This window comes from Canis lupus, chromosome 3 (assembly GCF_003254725.2).
Source record: "Canis lupus dingo isolate Sandy chromosome 3, ASM325472v2, whole genome shotgun sequence".
NCBI classification, from domain to species: domain Eukaryota; kingdom Metazoa; phylum Chordata; class Mammalia; order Carnivora; family Canidae; genus Canis; species Canis lupus.
In genome coordinates, this window is record NC_064245.1 from 52653884 (window position 1) to 52675816 (window position 21933).

Sequence of the window (21933 nt, forward strand, 5' to 3'; positions counted from 1 at the left end):
TGCTCATTAAGGCTTTTTGTGGCTGATTCTTTGTGGTGTTCTGATGTGTAGTTTGAGTTACCTATTTACCTAATAACCATATCATCATTTGGAGAAAGCAGTGGCTCTTCTTCTTGGTTGTTGGTTCTTATGTAAAGAGATCTTTGCTTAAGGAAGGAGCTTTTAGTAAAATGACACTCAAGATATATAAAACCAAGTACTTTTTTCTGTCGAGGTGCCAGCTTCAGGTATTTCTTCGTTTGGAGCTGTGTCTGCAGTGCCCTTCTATACATGAAAGCATCGTTGAGATGGAGCAGGTGGTGAAGGAGGCAAGTATATAACTTAGTGACGCTGGAAATAAGCCTGAAAGCTTCCCTGCAGAAAGCATGGTAATTTTCAAATATCTTCTTCAGGTGACAGACTTGCTGCGCATGGTGTGTTTAACTGAGGATTCAGCATACCTAGCAAAGTTCCTGGAAGAAATTTTGGGATTGTGAGTTTGATGACTACTAGCTTTAGAACAGTTTTACCTGGAACTACATGTGGTATTATGTGAGAATTATGGAATTGTAAAGGCTGTTTCTCATGTCATAAAGATGAGGGATGGAACAGGAAGGGTGGAACGGTGACTGTTGCATATTTAACCAATCTATTCCATAGGTATATTGACTCCATCCCGAAGACACTTGGAAATCTTTATGACAGCCTAGGGTTTATGATTCCTCAGAAGCTGGCTGGTGTCCTTCCTCTAGATTTTTTCAGTGATGACTCCGTGACACAGGAGAACATATCACCCCTCCTTTCTGTGCCTCTTCTGTCAAGTGCTCATAAGTCAGTGTTGGGTGGCACTGAATTTGATCAGTTGGAAGAGCTTCGTACCAGGTCAGCTAAGAAGAGAAGGTAGGAGCTCAAGGAATTGAGGGAATTACCTGCACTTTTGTAGTTCTGACAGAGGGCGGTTGGCTTGGTATAGAATTCCTTGAATTACTAGTTGCCCTTCTGTTTGAATCCCAGAAGCCATCTGTTGGCATTCCTAACATGCAGTGTCTGGCACCCTTCTAAATATCCAGAGAATATACAGTATCAATTACATAGTCCACGGTGCCCTTCTTGCCTGTCCACATGGGGTCTCCAGGAGCTAGGAGCCTTTTATGAGATAAGCTTAGAGCTTCAGCATACTTTTTGTTTTCTTTGATGCCCTTCATTGTTCATAACTAGTTGAATTTATAGTAGTTAAGGTTTGGAAATTGTGAGGTTGGCATGTTTTGCTACAAATTCAGACTAATGCCAAGATAACTGATTTTCATTTAATTACTATTTTATTTTCAACTCTGATTCTTTTCAAATTTACTCATGACCTCTGTTGAATGTATATTGGTTGTTTCTATTTTTAAAAGGAAAACTGCATTAATAAGACATAAAAGCATTGCAGAGGTTTCACAGAATCTTCGACAAATTGAGATCCCCAAAGTGTCCAAGAGAGCTACAAAAAACGTAAGTTATTTCTAAGGGACAGGAAATAGTGCTACCAGATCTGTTCTGCCAGCATGGGTTGACGCAATAAATAAGCTTGAAAGGGCAGTGTTTCTACTTTGAGGAAGTGGACAGTGGATGATACAGAAATAAAACATGTTTTTATGAACAAGTATTCAGCATGCAACAAGCATGCAACAACTAGAGAACTATAAATTTGTTAAAGATAAACCATCTTACTCAAAAGTATGATGGTTAGAGATGATACAAAGAAAAACAAAGGAGCGAGTAAGTTCATTAAAAATCTTGAGATTGAAAAAAAATCTTGAGATTAAAAAAAAATCTTGAGATAAGAAAACTCAAAATAGTAACTTAGGCAAAGAGACCATTGAAAAAGAATGTGCACCATAATAGGACTTTCGTTGCAGACCAGAAGGTATCAGTGCGTTTCACTTTGGTAAGGTGGGGCAGGGGGTGGCTGTGGTGAAGCTGAGTGGTCGCTGTTATTTTGGTGGCAGTAGATGTGAGAACTTGAGGCTTTGTTGGTTGCAAAAAAGAAAAACCCAGCTGGAGTCTGTTAAGTTGAATTGATGTCTTGGAAAGGAAGGAGAGAAAATGTGTTGAAACTTTTTGAACTGCATGAACTGAGAAGAGTTAATTCTGTAAGAACTAGCTTTAGCAGCATTAGTCATCTCAGCAGTGGTTTGCGCTGTTTCTAGAGATTGATAGGTGTCTTTTGGAATTGGAAGTGGGGTGGTTAAGAGTTAGTGGTGTTCACTTCCTTACCATGCCTTAAATGTAAGTGAAAAAGAGGCAAATCTTGTGTATCTTGGAAACCTATTTAGAGAGTGGGGAAATCCAGAAGTGGATGGCCACAAAGGTGTCAGCCCTCCTCTCTCTAGATGTTAACAATGATTTGCAGTCCTTTCTAGCACTCCTTAAGTCAGCCTTTATGTGGTAGTTCATGCTTCAAGAAGTGCTTTGGCATAATTGGAAAGAAACAAAAGCTTTAAAAACAATTCCATTGTTTAGATGCATCTAAATTTTGACTATTGAATAGCAAATACATTAATACAGATAAGTTCTTAAGAGAAGTCATCCTCTAATATATATGGGCTTTCCCTTATTTTTTAGTTATAAAAGGTATACATAATCATCATGAAAAAAATAGAAAATCCTATAAAGTTAAAAGTGAAGAAGGGGGATACTTGAGTGGCTCAGTGGTTGAGTGTCTGCCTTCAGCTCAGGTCCTGATCCTGGGGTCAAGTCCTGCATGAGGCTCTCAGTGGGGAGCCTTCTTCTCCTCTGCCTATGTCTCTGCCTCTCTCTCTCTCTCTCTCTCTCTCATGAATAAATAAATTTAAAAATCTTAAAAAAAAAAAGTGTCCCTCCTCCGTTCATTCTTCAGAGAATAATTTTTTTTAAAGATTTGTTTATTTATTTATATGAGAGAGAGAGAGAGAGAGAGGCAGGTACATAGGCAGAGGGAGAAGCAGGCTCCCCGAAAGGAGCCCGATGTGGGACTTGATCCTGGGACCCCGGGATCACGTCCTGAGCTTAAGGCAGACACTCAACCGCTGAGCCACCCCAATGTCCCCAGAAAATAATTCTTGATGACCATTTGCTGTGTCTGTCCCAGGTTGTTTTCTATATATACAGCAGTAGCACACATCAAGGTGTCATCTGTCATACACACATATATGCATTAAAAACAGTTGTACAGAGCAGCCCTGATGGCCCAGCGGTTTGGTGCCGCCTTCAGCCCAGGGCATGATCCTGGAGACCCAGGATCGAGTCCCACGTGGGGCTCCTTGCATGGAGCCTGCTTCTCCCTCTGCCTGTGTCTCTGCCTGCCTCTTTCTCTCTCTCTCTCTCTCTCTCTCTCTCTCTCTCTCTCATGAATAAATAAATAAAATCTTAAAAAAAAAAAAACAGTTGTACAAACCTGCTGTACTTATTCTACTTTTCTTTTTTTCCTTTATCCCCATTATGAGCTTGTTTCTGTGTACATAGATAGGTCTTCTTTCTCTATTTCTAGAAGTCTTCCTGATCTTTTAATGTCTGCGTTGGATGAATGTATCAAAATTTGTTTCACTCTATGGATATTGAGGTGTTTTTTATTTTATATTACAATGCAGGCTTCGGTGTCCTTGGAACATATATCTGTTTTTGTTCATTTTACAAGTGTTTCTGTTAGGGATTCCTACAAGTGAAACTGCAAGGGTCAGAGGATTTCACGTGGAATTCTTATTCTTTTAAATGAATGCCAATTTACTCCTCTTTTAGGAGACCTCTCGTTCTACTGTTCAGCAGCCTCCACTTCCGGTGAAAGATCCAGTACAAGGTAAGCTGTGCTCTCCTAGCGCACAGATTTATTAACTAGCTTGACAAACTTAGTTTAATTTCATTTATTTTAGCAACTGTATACAGTTATAAATTAGAATTTTGTATGATTATACAAATCGTTAATTATATCCAAATACCACGTGCTAGGAGAATAAGAGTCACATAGTCTCAAAATATTGCATTCTACAAAATCACTGGCCAGAAATCTTTTTTTAAAAACACCATTATTATGAAAGCCACAAAAAGGAAAAGCAGTGATAAACTGATTTAGATGAAAGCACTTTAAGTGTGGCAGCTGAACGCACTAGGTGATCCCTGTTTGGATCTTAACTTCCAGGAGGACAGGGTCTCTCATGAGACCATGAGAGAAATGGGAAGCTGGATAGTATGCTGAGTGACTTGCCCTTATTCTTGGGAGATCTGTGCTGAAGTACAGGGAACTGAAGGGTTGAGATGTCCCCACCTTACCATGCCGTGCTTGGATATGGCAAGAATTGTGTAAATGTAGAGAGAGAGAGGTGGAGGGAGAAAACATATGTTGACAGTTGTGGATTTTAGTGATGATTCTCTGTGTGATGTATTCTTTGAAACTTTCAATATTAAACTTTTAAAAAACAAAGTAGCAAATCAAATTTGGCTGTCAAGTCATAAATTCATTTCAGGCATTTTTTTTTTTTAACTTGGGTATTATTGATGTCCTTAATAATAATGTTGGTCCCGGTGGGTAATATAAGGGCTCCTCCCAGCTTGTGGATCATGGCTAATTTGATTTGTATTTAAGTGACCTGCTCTCAAAAGAGTTTATCCTTGGTGAAGTTTGAGGAGCCTTCAGTAGGCCGTCTTGCTTCAGATTAACATGCCACCCTGCTGGCTTTGTCAAGTAATTTTTGACTCTGAAGCTATTTCTCCTAACTTTGAGTCTAAATGGCCACAAATTCTCATGCTCTGGAGTCAGGAAGAGCATTTAAAATAACCTAGTAAATTGGTAAAATATCCTAAGAAGAAAGATTTGTGGAATTGAAGGAACAGTTTTCTCCTTGGAGCTAAGCTGAATACAAAGCAGTTAAAAGGCCAAAGGTGAGGAAAATCCTCATAACACTGGTTTTTATTAAAATGACCCTGGAACACCTGTGTGGCTCAGTGATTGAGCATCTGCCTTTGGCTCAGGTGGTGATCTTGGGATCAAGTCCCACCTCCTCTCAGGGAGCCTACTTCTCCCTCTGCGTGTGTGTCTGCCTCTCTCTCTGTCTCTCATGAATAAATAAAATCTTTAGGAAGGAAAAAAAAAAAAAAAAGACCCTGATCTACATTAAGAGACATGCCAGTCTCTTAAGGATTGTGTCCACTTTACAATGAGGATAGCCTCCAATTTAAGCGATGGCCTTCCTTATGTTCCTTATGAAAAGTTGGATTTAAACTGAATTTTTTTTTTAATTTTTAAAAGATTTTATTTATTTATTCATGAGAGACACAGAGAGAGGCAGAGAGACACAGGCAGAGGGAGAAGCAGGCTCCATGCAGGAAGCCTGATGTGGGACTCGATCCTGAGACTCCGGGATCACACCCTGAGCCAAAGGCAGACGCTTAGCTGCTGAGCCACCCAGGCGTCCCCAAACTGAATTTCTAAAACTAAATAGTTTAGGGATCCCTGGGTAGCGCAGCGGTTTAGCGCCTGCCTTTGGCCCAGGGCGTGATCCTGGAGACCCGGGATCGAATCCCACATTGGGCTCCCAGTGCATGGAGCCTGCTTCTCCCTCTGCCTGTGTCTCTGCCTCTCTCTCTCTCTCTCTGTGTGACTATCATAAATAAAAAAAAACAAAATAAAAAAATAAAAAATAAATAAAAATAAAAATAAATAGTTTGAATGTACCATGTGAGTATAATATTTAAGGAAATTCTATTAGTAAATGTGAATATAGAAGCTGGTCTATAGAATACTTTCCTTAAGCAGCCTCTGAGTATCTTTCTTTTCCCAGATATGGCACATATTAGTGATAATATTAGATGCTTTTGTTTTTTTGTTTTTTTTTTTTTCCAGAAGTGACCAAAGTTCGAAGAAATCTCTTCAACCAGGAAATGATTTCTCCTTCAAAGAGATCGGCAAAACGGGGGTTACCTAGAAGCCACTCTGTGTCAGCAGTGGAAGGTCTAGAGTGTAAACTTGACAACTTCAAGAGGACCAAAGGTACCATGTTTTAGGGTAACCAAGAGAAGGGGAGGGCTTTTGGATCCAAAGCAGCCTCCAGACTCTGTTGCAGAAGCTCATTGATCTCCTGTTTTCCTCTCTAAGTTCCATTAGTTTTCCCCTGGGTGTCTCTCTCCCTCTAATCTTGAATGAAGACTTAATCCTAGTATCTGCTCAGTCCTCCCCTTCCTGTCGTTTCCACAGACAAGCATCTATTTTACAAAACCAATGAAAAGGAAATGAAAGATAGTGACCGGTTATTTTCTAGTCTTTTGGGGATTTTTTTGGCTTGGTTTTGTTTTTGTTTTTGTTTTTTCTTTTTTGTTCTTTTAGTAACTGAGTAAAATATGTGATTTACCTGTCTTCATTATATTCACAAAGTTGTGCAACCATTATCACAAATTCCAGATTTTCATCATTCTAGAAAGAAACCACATATCCATTAGGAGTCATTCCATTTCCCCTGACTTTCCCAGCTGGAGGCAGCCACCATTCTACTTGCTGTTTCTGTGAATTCACCTCTTGTTGGTATTTCTTATAAGTGGAATCCTACAGTATACACCAGCATCTTTCATTTAGCATAATGTTTTCAAACTTTATATGGGTGTCGTGGCACATCTCAGCACCTCATTTCTGTTTATTGCCCGTAATATACCATTGTATGGATAAACTGCCTTTTATTTATCCCTTCATCAGTTGGTGGACATTTGAGTTGTTTCTACTTTTCAGCTGTTATGAATAGTGCTTCTGTAAACATGTACAAGATTTTATATAGACATGTTTTTAATTCTCAGGCACTTGCCTTGGAATGAAATTACAGAGCCATATGGTAACTCTGTTTAACTGTTTGAGAAAATACTGCATTGTTTTCTAAAGTGGCTAAACCATTTTACATTCCTACTACCAGTGTATGAGGGTTCCATTTTCTCCACACCCACCTTCCGTTGTCTCTCTCTCTCTCTCTCTCTTTTTTTTTCTTAAGTAGGTTAGGATGCCTGGGTGGCTCAGTTGATTACACATCTGATATTTTACTTCATCTCAGGTCGTCGTGATCTCAGGGTTGTAAGATGGAGCCCTGTGTCAGTTCTGCACTCAGCATGGAGTCTGCTTGAGATGCTTTCTCTCCCCCTCTCCTCCTCCTTGCCTCCCTTACTCCCTCCCATGTGTGCACTCTCTGTCTTAAATAAATAAATAAGGGGTACCTGGGTGGTGCAGTTGGTTAAGCCTCTGACTCTTGGTTTCAGCTCAGGTCATGATCTCAAGGTTGTGAGATCAAGCTCTGTGTCAGGCTCTGTGCTCAGTGTGAAGTCTGCTTGAGTTTCTCTTTCACCCTCTCCCTTTGCCCCTTCCCATGCTCTCTGTATCTCTTTCAAATCTTTAAAAATAAAGTAAATAAATAAAATCTTAAAGTATGCTCCATGCCCAGTGTGGAGCCCATATGGAGCTTGAACTCACAACCCTGAGATCAAGACCTAAGCTGAGATCAAGAGTTGGACACTTAACTGACTAAGCCAGCCAGGCACCATGTTGTCCCTCTTTTTTAAAATTAAAAAAAAATTTTTTGTTGTTGTTGTTGTCCCTCTTTTTGATTCTAACTGTCTTCCTGTGTGTGTATGCAGTAGTATGTCATTGTGGTTATCAGTTGTATTTCCTTGATGACTAATGTTGAACATCTTTTCCTGTGCCTACATTTGTGTGTCTCTTTTAAAGAATGTCTATTCAAATTTTGCTCATTTTGTAATTGAAATATCAGTTAAAAATTATCTTGCAGTTGTTGAATTGCAAGAATTCTTTATATATTGTAGATATTAGTCCCTCATCAGATACATGATTTGCAGATATTTGATCCGGTCTGTGGGTTGTCTTTTCACTTTGATAGTGCCCTTCAATACACAAAGTTTTTAATTTTGATGAAGTCTATTTTTTTTTTAAAGATTTTATTTATTTATTCATGGTAGATATATATGTAGAGAGGCAGAGACACAGGCAGAGGGAGAAGCAGGCTCCATGCACCAGGAGCCCGACGTGGGACTCAATCCCGGGTCTCCAGGATCGCGCCCCGGGCCTAAGGCAGGCGCCAAACCACTGCGCCACCCAGGGATCCCCGATGAAGTCTATTTTTTTTTTTTAATTTTTATTTATTTATGATAGAGAGAGAGAGAGAGAGAGAGAGAGAGGCAGAGACACAGGCAGAGGGAGAAGCAGGCTCCATGCACCGGGAGCCCGACGTGGGATTCGATCCTGGGTCTCCAGGATCGCGCCCTGGGCCAAAGGCAGGCGCCAAACCGCTGAGCCACCCAAGGATCCCTGATGAAGTCTATTTTAAAGCAATTTATGAATTTTTGTCATTGCTTATGCTTTTGGTGTCATAGCTTAAAAAAAACAGTACTTAATCCAATTTTAGAGTGTAAGCTGTTACATTTCAGTCTTTGATCCATTTTGAGTTAACTTTTGTGCATTATTTTGTGTGAGATGGGAGCCTAATGTCATTCTCTTGTATGTGGCTATCCTGTTGTTTCAGTCCCATTTGTTGAAAAGGCTTCTTTCCTCATTGAGTTATTGTGGCATCTTGGTCAAAAGTCAGTTGACCACATATTTTAAGGTGTTAATTCTTTTTTAAATGTTAGGTAGAATTCAGCAGTAAGCCATCTAGTCCTGAGTATTTCTTTGTGGGAAGTTTTTTGATAACTAATTCCATCCTTTACTTGTTATAGGTTTATTTAGATTTTCTGTTTCTTCTTGAGTCTCTTTTCAGTGTTTGTGTCTTTCTAAGAATTAGTTTCTTCTTGGTGATCTAATTTGCTGTTAATACAAGTTGTTCATAGTATTCCCTTAATAATCCTTTGTATTTCTGTGAGGTTGATATCTATGGTCCTTCCTTCATAGTAGTTTGGGTTTTCCCTCTTGGTCAGTCTAGTTAAAGGTTTGTCAATTTAATGATCTGTTCAAAGAACCAACTTTTGGTTTCATTGATTTTTCTGTTTTTAATTCTTGCTTTCATTTATTTCCTATGCAATCTTTATCATTTCCTTCCTTCTGCTTGCTTTGGTATTAGTTTGATCTTTTTGAGCTTTTAAGGTTAAGTTGAGGTTAATGATTTGAGATATTTTTCTTTTTTAATACAAGCATTACAGGTATATATTCCCTTCTAAGCACTGTTTTAACTGTATCTTGTAAGTCGGGGTTGTGTTTTCATTATCTCAAAATATTTTCTAATTTCCCATGTGATTTCTTCTTTGACTCATCGGTCATTTAGGAGTACGTTGACCTCCATGTATTTGTGAGTTTCCCAAATTTCTTTCTGTTGATAATTTCTAATTTCATTCCATTGTGGTTGGAGAACAAACCTTGTATTTCATTATTAATTTTATTAAGACTTATTTTATGCTTTCCCATTTGTCCTGTAATGGAGAATGTTCTGTGTGTATTTGAGAATAGTGTGTGTTCTGTTCTTGCTAGGTGGAGTGCATTACTATTCATCTGTTTGACCCATTTATTTTATAACTGAAAATTAATTCCCTTTATCTTTTTGATTCATCCCTCACTCACCTCCCCTCTGGCAACCACCAGTTCCATGTATGTAAGAGTCCGGGGTTTTAAATTAAATTTTATTTTATTTTAAGTTGAATTTCCTTTTATTTGTCCTAAAATGCTTACTTTCAAACTTGAAGGGACTTCATTTATTCCATGTAGTTTTGATAACATTCTTTTTTATCTTTTCAGACCAGAGTCAGAATATTCGTACAGTATTCATACTGCATCTTCCATCCACCCTTTGGTCACTTGAACTGCCCTTTGGTTCTTTTTATGCTTTCTCAGATCTGTCTTGTAGTAAACAGAACTGTACTGAGTATTCCAGCTGTGGTTTGGTCTATATTGTCGGAATGGCTTCTGCTATGCTGTGGTCTTCCAGCCAATCTACTGTTTCTAGGTCTATAAGATCTTCTATGGTTGTAATCAAAGGACTGGCTTCTTGATCTTCTTTCATAACTTGAGCTTCTAGAATGTCTATATCTGTCATAATCATCATAGCGTGAAGAACTGTACTCATTCCTCCCTTCCTTGACTTTCATTTGATTTGGAGTCTTCCAATCCCCCTATGCAAACTGTATTTCAATTTGGTGTCCACAAATCCATTTTTTGTCCAAATTATGTAAAGCATCTTCAGCATCATGGACATCCTCAAATTGAACATAAGCAAATCCTCTTGGATGGCGTGTGTAGAAATCAAGTGGAACATACACATCAACTATAGGACCATAATGACCAAATTCTCATCATAAATCTTCCGACCTGGTATCGTCAACCACGTTCCTTATGAACAGAGACATGTTGTTGGGGCGCAGGTAGCAGGACATGACGGTGACATGAGTCTCAGCAGGGGGAACTAAACCATTCACGGATCTGGCGACATGGATCCTCAGCCAGAGGGTTCCACTACCTGTTTTGTGTTTTAGATTCCACGTGTAAGTGAAACCATATGGTATTTGTCTTTCTCTGACTTAATTCACTTAGCAAAATACCCTGTAGGACGATTCATGTTGTCGTAGATATCAAGATCTCATTCTTTTTAATGACTGAGTAATATTCCATTGTACATATACCACATCTTCTTTATCCATCCATCTATCAATGGACACTTGGGTTACTTCCATATCTTGGCTGTTATAAAGCTGCAGTAAATATAGGGGTGCTTATGTCTTTTTGAATTAGTGGTTTCATTTTCTCTGGGTAAATACCAGTAGTGGAATTATTGGATCATATGGTAATTCTATTTTTACTTATTTTTATTTTTATTTTTTTTTATTTTTACTTTTTTTTAAGGAACCTTCATACTGTTTTCCCCCAGTGGTTGCATCAGCTTGTATTCCACCAATGGTGCATGGGGATATCTCTTTTTTCCCCATATCCTCGTCAACACTTGTTTCTTGTGTTTTTGATTTCAGCCGTTCTGACAGGTGTGAGGTGGTATCTCGTAGTTTTGATTTGAATTTCCCTGATGATGAGTGATGTTGAGCATCTTTTTATGTGTCTGTTTGCCATCTGTTATATCTTTAGAGAAATATTTGTTCATGTCTTTGCTCATTTTTTTTTTTAAGATTTTATTTATTCATGAGAGACAGAGAGAGAGAGGCAGAGACATAGGCAGAGGGAGAAGCAGGCTTCCTGTGGGGAGCCTGATGCAGGACTCTATCCCCAGACCCTGGGATCACGCCTTGAGCCAAAGGCAAATGCTCAACCGTTGAGCCACCCAGGTGTCTCTCTTCTGCCCATTTTTAATTGGATTATATTTCAGTTCTGACTTGTCCTGAGTCTTTATATATTTTGATAGTAACCTTTTATTGGATATGTCATTTGCAAATATCTTCTCCCACTCAGTAGGTTGCCTTGTGATTTTGTTTCCTTTGCTGTGCATAAGCTTTTTTATATTTTGATGTAATCCCAATGGTTTATTTTTGCTTTTGTTTCTCTTGCCCAAGGAGACATATATAGAAAGAAGTTGCTAAGGATGATGTCAGAGAAGTTACTGCCTGTGTTCTTTTCTAGGTTTTTTATGGTTTCAGGTCTCACATTTAGGTCTAATCCATTTTATTTTTTTTGTTTGCCATGAGAAAGTGGTCCAGTTTGATTTTTTTTTTTTTTTCATGGAGCTGTCCAGTTTTCCCAACACCATTTATTGAGGAGATTGTCTTTTTCCCAATGCATATTTTTGCCTCCTTTGTTGTAGATGAATTGACCATATAAGTGTGATTTCTGGGCTTTGTATTCTGTTCCTTGATCTATGAGTCTGTTTTTTTGCCAATACCATACTGTTTTGATTACTGTAGCTTTGTAGTATATCTTGAAATCTGGGATTGTGATACCTCTAGATTTATTCTTTCTCAAGATTGCTTTGGCTAATTGGGGTTTTTTGTGGTTTCATATAAATTTTAGTATTATTCTAGTTCTGTGAAAAATGCTCTTGTTATTTTGATAGGGATTATATTGAATCTGTAGATTACTTTGGGTGGTATGGACATTTTAACAATTTAAAATCTACCAATCCATGTGTCATCTTCTATTTTTTTCATCAATATTTTATAGTACTCAGAATACAATTCTTCACCTCCTTAGTTGAATTTATTCCTAGGTATTTTATTCTTTTGGGCACAATTTTAAATGGGATTGTTTTCTTACTTTTTCTTTCTTCTACTTTATTACTAGTGTGTAGAAGTAGAACTGGTTTCTGTATATTAATTTCATACTCTGCAACTTTACTGCATTTATCACTTCTATTAGCTTTTTAGTGGGATCTTTAGGGTTTTCTATCTATAGTATTGTGTAATCTGCAAATAGTGACAGTTTGACTTCTTCCTTACCAGTTTGGATGCCTTTTTATTTCTTGTTTGATTGCTGCAGCTTGGACATCTAGCACTGTGTTGAAAAGTAGTTGAGAGGGGGCACCTGGGTAGCTCAGTGGCTAAGCATCTGCCTTCGGCTCAGAGGAGTCCCGCATTGGGCTTCCCCCAGGGAGCCTGTTTCTCCCTCTACCTATGTCTCTGCCTCTCTCTGTGTGTCTCATGAGTAAATAAATAAAATCTTTAAAAAATTTTAAATTAAGAAATTAGTTGAGAGTAAACACTCTTGTCTTGTTCCTGGTCTTGAAGAAAAGCTCTGTTTTTCACCATTGAGTATGATGTTAGCTGTGGGGGCTTCTCATCTATGGCCTTATTACATTGAGGTATGTTCCCTCTAAACCTAAACTTTGCTGAGAGTTTTTATCATGAATGGATATTGTAGTTTGTCACATGCTTTTTCTTTTCTGGGATGATCATATGGTTTGTATTCTTTCTCGTTTGTGTGAAGTATCACATTAATTTGCAAATATTGAATCACTCTTGCATCTTTGGAATAAATCCTCCTTGATTGTGGTGAATGATTTTTTAATGTATTGTTGTATTCAGTTTGCTAATATTTTGTTGAAGATTTTTACCTCTGGTAATCAGAGATACTGGTCTGTAGTTATTCTATAGTATCTTTGGTTTTGGTATCAAGGTAATGCTGGCCTTCTTGAATGAACTTACAAGTTTTCTTCCTCTTTTATTCTTTGGAATATTGAAAATTTGGTTTCTTTTAATTTTTATCACTTTATTGATATTCTCATTTTGTTCATATATTGTTTTCCTGATATCCTTTAGTAATTCATGATTTTCTTGAGCTCATTAAGCATATTTAGAAAACTTGATTTGATGTCCTTGACCAGTGATTCTAATGTCTAGGATCTCTTGAGGATGGTTTACATCAAATTCGTTTTTTTCCTGTGAATGGGCTCTACTTCTCTGTTCTTTGTATTCTTTGTTGAAAATTTGACATTCTGAGTATTATAATGTGGTAACTCTGGAAACCAGATTCTCCCACTTGCTAATCGTTGTGTATTGAGAGCCTTAGCTCTGTTTTTTTTTTTTTTTTTTTTTTTCTCTCTCTGTTTTCTAAGCTTTTTGTAAAGTTTGTATTCCATGTGTGTGTGGTCACTGAAGTTTGTTCTGTTATCTCTGTGGTTAATCAGTGACCTGACAAAGATTTCCTTAAATGTCTTGACTCCAAAAAGGGAAAAGCAAGAGGGTATACTTGTCTCTTAAATCTTCCCAGGGGTGGGGACCCGGATGGCTCAGTGATTTAGTGCCTGCCTTCAGCCCAGGGTGTGATCCTGGAGACCTGGGATCCCACATCAGGCTCCCAGCATGGAGCCTGCTTCTCCCTCTGCCTCTCTCTCTCTCTCTCTCTCTCTCTCTCTCTCTCTGTCTGTCTTTCATGAATAAATAAATAAAATCTTAAAAAAAAAATCTTCCCGGGATGGGGCACGTGGATGGCTCAGTTGGTTGTGTCTGACTCTTGATTTCAGGGTTGTGAGATAGAGCCCCATGTTGGGCTGTATGTTCCATGTGAAGTCCACTTGAGAGTTTTTCTCTCCCTCTACCCATCCCCCACTTACTCTCAAGCATGCTCACTCTCTCTCTCCCTCAAAATCTTTAAAAAAAAAAAAAAAATCTTCCCAGGAGTGCATTGAGGGAAAACTACTGCATCCTGAGAAGTTCAAAACCAGGGCAAGCACCTGCATCAGCCCTTCAGGGATCCATCAGATTGACCAAAACACACAACCCCAAGTTTGGAAGACAGGGTGTTTACTGTCTGTCTGCTCTACCTCGAGCCAGCTGCTCCCAGAATGTGGACCTCTCCCATAGAGGTGGAGCGAAGCTGAGGAAAAGAGATCATAGCTGTTTATGCATGGCATTCCCTTACCAAAAATCAGCATCTTCCTTTCATATAAAGCATTTTCCTCATTGTTATAAGTATCCAGTTGGGTTCCATAGCTCCAAAATATTTGATTCTGATCATTTCTCCCCCTAGTTTACTAATTGTTTCAGTGGGGAGACCAATCCTAAGAGCTTCTTACACCAGTGTTGTATGACATTACCCCCCCGCCCCGCCCCGCCAGGGATTATGATTAATATCTTGTAACAGCCTCATTCAGATGAATACCAATTTAATTTCAGTAGTGTTGAAGAACTTTGCTCTTGTAAATTCAGTTGTTTCCTACCTCCTCCTTTGTACTATATTGTCATACACATCACATCTTTGTACATTGTATGCTTATCAGCACCAATATATTTTTTATTTTTATTTAGGTCTTTTTTTTTTTTTTTTTTTTTTTTAAGTAGGCTCCATAACCCAGTTTGGAGCCCAACACGGGTTCAAATTCAGGACTCTTGAGATCAAAACCCAAGCTGAGATCAAGAGTCCGACACTAACCAATCAAGCCACTCAGGCACCCCCATCAATACCAATTTATAATTATCACTTTATCTTTTAACTCCTAGGAGAAAAGAGTTACAAACAAAAAATGCTTTTGTGCTATACATTATATTTATTTATGTAGTTCCTTCACTGGTACTCTAATTCTTCCCATGGATTGGTCTCACTCTTGAGTGCCCTTTCCTTTTGGCCTGAAGGACTCCCTCTAGTGGGGCAGATCTGCTACTTAAAAATTCTGTTTTGTTTTTTGGGGGAGGGGAGTTTGTTTTTAATCTGGGAATGTACTAATTTTCCTTCATTTTGAACAATAATTTGATGGATATAGATTTCTCAGTTGAGTCCTTTTCAGCGCTTTGAATATACCATCACATTATCTTTTGTCCTTTCTTTCTGTTGAGAAATCAGCTTTACCCTTCTAGAGGATCCCTTATACTTGATGAATTCCCTGCTCTTTGGCTCCTTTCAAGGTCCTATCTTTGACTTCTGACAGTTTATGATTTGTGCAGGTGTGGATCTCTTTGACTTTATCCTTCTTGGGTCATTGAGGTTCTTGGATATGTAATGTCTTTCATCAGACTTGGGATTTTTTCAGCCAGTATTTCTTCAGATGTTCTTTGTGCTTCTCTCTCCTCCTCAGACTCCCAGTACGTGGACGTTATGCTTGATGGTGTCTCACAGATGTCCGAGACGGTTTCTCTTCATCCTTTTGCTTTCTGTCCCTCGGATTGGTTAATCTGAATTAACCCATCTTCACATTTGTTGATTCTTCTCCCACCTCCTATTTCATAAGTTTTTCATTTTTCAGCTTTAGAATTTCTGTTTGGTTCTTTTTTAGGATTTCTGTCTTTATTGACCTTCTCTATGGGGCAAGTCTTCAGTCTCATACTTCCCTCTGGTTCTTTGGATGTGGTCTTTGTATTTCAAATAGCTCTTTTAAAGTCTTGGTCTAACAGATCCGATGTTTGGAATTCCTCAGGGACTGCTTCTCTTTTCCTGCGCCTGGGCTAACCTCTGTTTCTTTGCATGTCTTATTTTGTACTGAGCACTGCACCTCACAAAGGCAGTTCTGACAGCCAGACCTGTCCCTTCCCAACCAGGGTTTGTTGTTATCGTTAGTGCTTTTGTTGGCTTAGTAACTTTGCTGAACTACCTTAAAGTCTATTCTGTCTCGTGTGGCCACTGACATCTGCTCACTTAGCTTAAGTGATCCCACTAACGATGCGACAGATTTCCTTTAATGTCTGGAACCAGTTAGTTTCTCAGCTCCTGCTGAGGGCCCTAGGTGAGCTGGCTCATTCCTTCAGAGAGAACGAAAACTGCCTGGCTAAATGTGGGAGGCCTCGAGAGTAGTCATGGGTGACAGCTTCAGCCTTAGTGGTTTATTCTGGGCTTAGGTTCCCAGGAATATGGTGGAGGTTTGCAGAGGCCCCTACAGATGTCTCCTTTCCCAGTGTTCCCCTTTAAACTTTTGGTTAGCCTGTTGTTTGCCCCAGCTGTTAGCAGTCTCTCTGGCAGCAGTGATGTTTACAGTTGCTGCCGACTGGCTTCAGTAAGTGTTCCCTGGAAAGAGGTTGTTTGCACTGGGTGAGTTCTGTGTCGGGTCAAATAGAGACCACCCCTGCGTGTGGGGTTTTGCAGGAAACTGCCAGACGGATCAGATAATGAGATCTGGGAATGGTGTTTTGGAGGAACCTTAGCCCCGTTCACAGGCCCCTGGGCTGTTGGTTTGCACAGTGATTGCAGACTGTTGGTTCTCAAGGCTGCAGGACTGGGGAGAGGAGGGACCTGGGCAAGATAAAGTTCTGTGAAGCTCACTCTTACTGGGATTCACTGTTTTTGTTGGATAAATACTCCATGGATTGTAATAAACTGGTTAGTTTCCAGAGTTCTAAAAAAGCTGATTTTGCCTATTTTTGCCCAGTGTTCTCATTCCTTTTATGGAGAAGAGTTATTTCAGAGGTCCTTATGCCACATTCCTGCCGAAATCACTTCTTTTCCTAGGCACTTGTAACTCCTTTTAAACTAGTCCTCCTATGAGCAGCTTGGTTACATACTCTACTGGGGAAATTTATGCCAGCTAGCTGGATCTTATTATTAAATACCTTAATATCTGCATGGCATATCAGCATTTTCACATACTTTATTTCATTTAATCATAAATGAAAGAACTGATGAGTGAATGTATTAGCTTTAATAAGTGTATTTCATTTTTTTCAGAATTGCTTATTAGAGAATAATTTTAGGATTTTATTTATTTATTTGGGAGAGAGAGAGCGAGAGAGCACAAGCAGGGAGGAGAGGGAGAAGCAGCCTCTTTGCTCAGCATGTAGGGCTTGATCCCCTGGGATCATGACCCAAGCTGAAAGCAGCCGCTTAACCCACTGAGTCACTCAGGCCCCCGAGAATAATTTTACGATATTTTACATTGGCTTACTATTTAATCTCTTATGCTGATGAGCTGTTGTATCATGTTAAATTGAGTCCTATGGTGAGACTTTAGTCTAAAAACCATTAAGTGAAAACAAGCAAAAACCACTCTAGCATGAGTAGTAAGCCATACATAAGTTCAAACTGCCCCCTTTGCCTTGTTGGTGCTTCTTGATAAGGTTAAATGAAATTTATGCCATTTACATTTTAGGTTATCATAGACTGTTGACTAGGAGTGTGGCTGAAACTCCAGTACATAAGCAAGTGTCCAGAAGGCTTCTTCACAGACAAATCAAGGGCAGGTGAGAACATCCTTGTCTAGCTGCTTTGTGCATCCACACGGCCTTGCTAAAGATCCTGTGGGCCACTGTCCATCATCTCAGCCCTCTCATGATGTAGGTCTTAACTGTCTTATAACCAAAAAGCATTTAACATTCTATAAATTCCATGAGGGCTGGAGAACCATACAGAATGTACTTTTTGTTTCACTTACTTCATTTGCCATAATTGAAATTTATCCGTGGTGTTGCATATGTCCACAGTTCATCCTGTGTGTGTGTGTGTGTGTGTGTGTGTGTGTGTGGTGCGCATGCGCGCGCTGAGAAGCATTCCATCAAATGGATATTCCACATTTTTAAAAAGCATTCATAATTGGACGGAGGGAGTCCTCATTGCTGCTGAGCAAGCCTGGAAGTCTAGGATCTCAGCTTGGCCTCTGGGTGTGGTGGGGCCACAGTTTTCCGTGACAGTTAGCATCTGAAAGTTTGTCATGTGAGGCTGCTCCTTTCCTGGTTCTTTCGCTAGAGAGAACTGGCTTTCCTTAGGGCAGTTTTTGTTCCTGTTCATATATCTGGGTTGTCTGTTCCCCCAGCACCCAGTCTGGGATTTATGAAGCAAAAAGGGATCTCTGGGAGCTTATTGCCCTGTCTCACCTGGGGTTCTGAGGACCTCAGCCAGTTTGCTTCTTCCTGCCACCTTTTAGTCTGTAAGTCATTTTATATATAAGAATGTTGTTATCATTAGTGCTTTTGTTGGGGCTTTTTATGTCCAGGGCTTTTTAGCTGCACTTAACAGAAACAATAGGGAAGGGCTTGTCAAGGCTTCTTCTAGACATTATTTGTGTACAGACTTTATACACTTGTATAAGATATCTACAGCACAAATTGCAAGAAGTAAAATTGGTGGTTTAGATGGCATACATATTTCTAATTAATTTTTACATTGTAAAACTGCTTCCCGAAAAAATGTTCTATTTTACTTTGGACAGTAAAGCATATGAGAGTGCGTGCCAACACTGGTGTTATCAAACTCTGTGGTCTTTATTGCTTTGTGAGGCGAGAGGCTCTCTCTTTAATGTGCATTAAGTATGTTAATAATGAGTGATGCTGAATAATCTTTATGCCTTTTGTTCCTTAAGGTCCTCTGATCCTGGTCCTGATATTGACATTGTTGAAGAGTCCCCAGAAAAAGGAGCAGACGGTATTTACCTACAGTTGCTTTTTGTTGCCTTTTTTTTTTTTTAAAGTAGGCTCCTCACCCAATGTGGAGCCCAACTCGGGGCTTGAACTCACGACCCTGAGATCAAGACCTCAGCTGAGATCAAGAATCAGATGCCTAACCAACTGAGACACCGAGATGTCTCTGTTTTGTGTTGCATTTTAACTAGTTTCTATGAAAGCCCTTCTGTACTTGTGCTATCAATTAGCATATCCTAGGATATTTTACAGACATTGTGATAGCTCTGGGCCCACAGTATAAATCAGTAAATATTTATTAGTAAATGGTCTCTTACACAGAATTTACCCAAGGGATTTCTGGAGAAATTTTTTTACACAGTAGAAATGGACGTCAGGGTACAGTCTAACCACTGTGTAATACAAAAAAGGGCTATTGTTTATTTTAAAAGAACATGTAGGGGCATGCACCTGGTTGGGTCCATCAGTAGAAGATAGAGCTCTAGATCTTAGGGTTGTGAGTTTAAGTTTCGTGTTTGGTGTAGAGATTACTTAGAAATAAAATGTTCAAAAACAGGTGATACAGAAGTTTCCCCCAAAACAAGAAAACCACTTCTTTTTTAATGATTCAAGTAATTTGTTTATTAAAGAAAAATTAGAAGCCAAGTTTTTAACAATTGCTTGATAATCCCACAATTCAGAAATACTGTTAAGATTTTAGTTTTAGTAATACTTAGAGGTGTTGTTTCTATACAAATGTATATAACATAAACATGAAAACTGCAATTTCTAAATTAAAAAAATTTTTTACAGAAGTCACACTATACACACCTTTTTTTTTTTTTTTTTTTTTAAACCCAACACAATGGTTAAAGGGTGGCAGTTTGAAACTTCTGAAGGGACTGTCTAGAGGGTCAGTGGTTGTTTTTGGACTTTGGGGCTATATATCATACCCCTTGTAGCTTTGTTAAAATACTTTAGAAATCTCAAAGTTAGTAATTTGTCAAATTTTTATCATGTGTGTGGCACTACATAAATTTGACCCATTTCATAAATGGAAAATGTAAAGTTTGCATTTCTACCTTGTTATAAACTACAAATCTGCTTTTGCAGAAGTAAGCTTGAGACGAAGTCCTCGAATCAAGCAATTGTCATTCAGCAGGACAAATTCTGGTTCCTTCTACTCTGGGTCTCAGCCAAAGTCTCGAAGTGTGCAAAGAGTTCACTCATTCCAGCAAGAAAAGTCAGGTAACATGCTTGCCCATCTGCCTTCAGAAGTCTGTGCCTACTTCGTGGGAAGTGGTTTTGGGAAGAGTACAAAATTTGACATTTTCTTTCTTGACATTGGAGCAGTAGAATAGGTATGCCCATTAGAGGTTCAGGGTGATGAATAATCCATGGCCTTAACAGTGTCCTCCCTTTGGATTCTTACAGCTGGTCCATACTATCCTTAGAGGTAATTATTCATTTAACAGGAATTACCCATTATTTCCACCTTGTGTTCATATTCTACACTCGGTGTCCTAGGTGGAAGGTGATATGTTTGTCCTTCATGCTTTCATCCATCATTGGTTTGGATCCTCAGATACATTTACAAATAGTTTTACTTGCATAATGTAAGGGCTCAGGTTAATATGGAGTCTTATTAAAATTCAAGATGGCAGGAATAATTGTAGCTGTTGGCATAATTAGGTGGGTTCCCTCTCCACTTCCACTTGCTCTAAAAAATTGTGATCTTGTATGGACTGGCTGTTCTAATAGTACTAGGAGGGCAGGAGTTAAGAAAGAATCACTGTTTTTGACTTGCAGACCAAAGAGAAAATTCTCCAAATCAAAGTATTCGTTCTCCTAAGAGGCTGCTTTTTGGGGCAATGTCTGAGATGGTCAGCCCCTCTGAGAAGTGTTCAGCTCGAATTCAAAGGCCTTCAAGAAACTCATTGGGCTCTGAGATACCCACCGCATATCAGGTATAACATTTCTATAATGTTTAAAATTGTGTGGTCTTGAGGGGGAAACGGAGACATGGCCAAGAAAACCCACTGAGTCCATTAGGGAAGAGAAGATAGATGATCTATAGATACTGATAGCTATTTGGAGGTCATTGGGTGGATCCAGATGAATGATGATTGGGTATGTGGGGATGTAAGACAGCAGTCTGGTAGAGGCCAAGAGAATATAAATGATCTCCCCTGGTCTGTTGGTTTCATCCACCATTTTTATCATGCTATGTATATATATTTTTGAAATGGGCAGGGATCAATCCTCTGTTTCCCTTACATTGCCCACCTGATCCAGTCACCCACATTAGAAACGTGGGAGTCTCTCTGGACTCCTTCCTCTTACCAGACTAAGCCAATCAATCAATCCTGCCAGTTTACAGACTATTTGATTGCATTCCCTCTTCTCCATCCCCTGCTATTCCTGCTCTACTACTCTTTGTTAAAGCAGGGTTTCTAGGTTTTCCTAAATTGAGACCATTGTGTTAAAAAAAAAAAAAAATTGTTTGTAAACCTAATCTGCTTAGAGGTTGAGGGAGGACATAAATCTATGGGAATGGGTTTGAAGACCACTGATCTCCAGGACCAGGTTCAGTCCTCCCCAGACAGGCACAGGCCTCTGTGGGCTGGCTGTGGCCCTTGCCCCGCCCCTGCTTCATCCTCCATGTCCCTGGCAACATCAGGCTGCATGCTGGTCTGCACACAGCTGGTGCTGTTCCTTTTAGGCGTAGAAAACTTTAGAGCCCAAGGCACAGGAGTTCCCTCCTCCCTATCTTTTGCCTTTACCTGCTGACACCCATTCTTAAAGACCCGACTATTCCTGTCCCCATTTCCTGCTAGCTGGGTTAGACAGACAGCCTGTTCTTGTGCCCCCATGTTGTCCCATGCGTGGCCCTGTCAGTGCACAGGCACCACTGTGTCATCATCTGGCTGTATACCCCGTTGAACATGAAATGCCCACCAAATCAGGATTCCCTTGAGATGATCGAGCAAGTTTGTAGAAATGATGGGTGTCTGATCTCCTTTACCTGTTGGGAGTGTTTAACTGCATGTTGCAGGAAGGGAGGGAAATTTTTTTGCTGGGGTGTCCTTCCTGAGACATTATCTGTGTTGCTGTACCTTATGGATCTGTATATTCCATACCCCTCCCGCCCTACCCCCCCCACACACACACAGCCTGGCACATAGTGGGTGCATAGCCGGCACATGTTTGATGCAGGTGAATAGCAGGTGATGTGATATCTGGAGGCCACATTAGGCAGAGACCAGAAGGCGCTGT

The 21933-nt window shown here is 39.5% G+C and overlaps 1 protein-coding gene and 1 pseudogene across 3 annotated transcripts in view; one reads left to right on the forward strand and one right to left on the reverse strand.

The window, feature by feature from the left end:
- Positions 1–21933, forward strand: part of TICRR (TOPBP1 interacting checkpoint and replication regulator) — a 45349-nt gene that overhangs the window by 19141 nt on the left and 4275 nt on the right. For all 3 annotated transcript variants that reach the window (XM_025437212.3, XM_025437211.3, XM_035714553.2), the window contains exons 10-19: positions 215–308; positions 393–472; positions 640–879; positions 1377–1473; positions 3739–3796; positions 5837–5983; positions 17415–17505; positions 18621–18682; positions 19771–19905; positions 20467–20624. In XM_025437212.3, the coding sequence (XP_025292997.3) occupies positions 215–308; positions 393–472; positions 640–879; positions 1377–1473; positions 3739–3796; positions 5837–5983; positions 17415–17505; positions 18621–18682; positions 19771–19905; positions 20467–20624 (1162 nt within the window). The remainder of the gene's footprint in view (positions 1–214; positions 309–392; positions 473–639; positions 880–1376; positions 1474–3738; positions 3797–5836; positions 5984–17414; positions 17506–18620; positions 18683–19770; positions 19906–20466; positions 20625–21933) is intronic.
- LOC112653246 (serine/arginine-rich splicing factor 10-like) lies at positions 7943–10341 on the reverse strand (annotated as a pseudogene).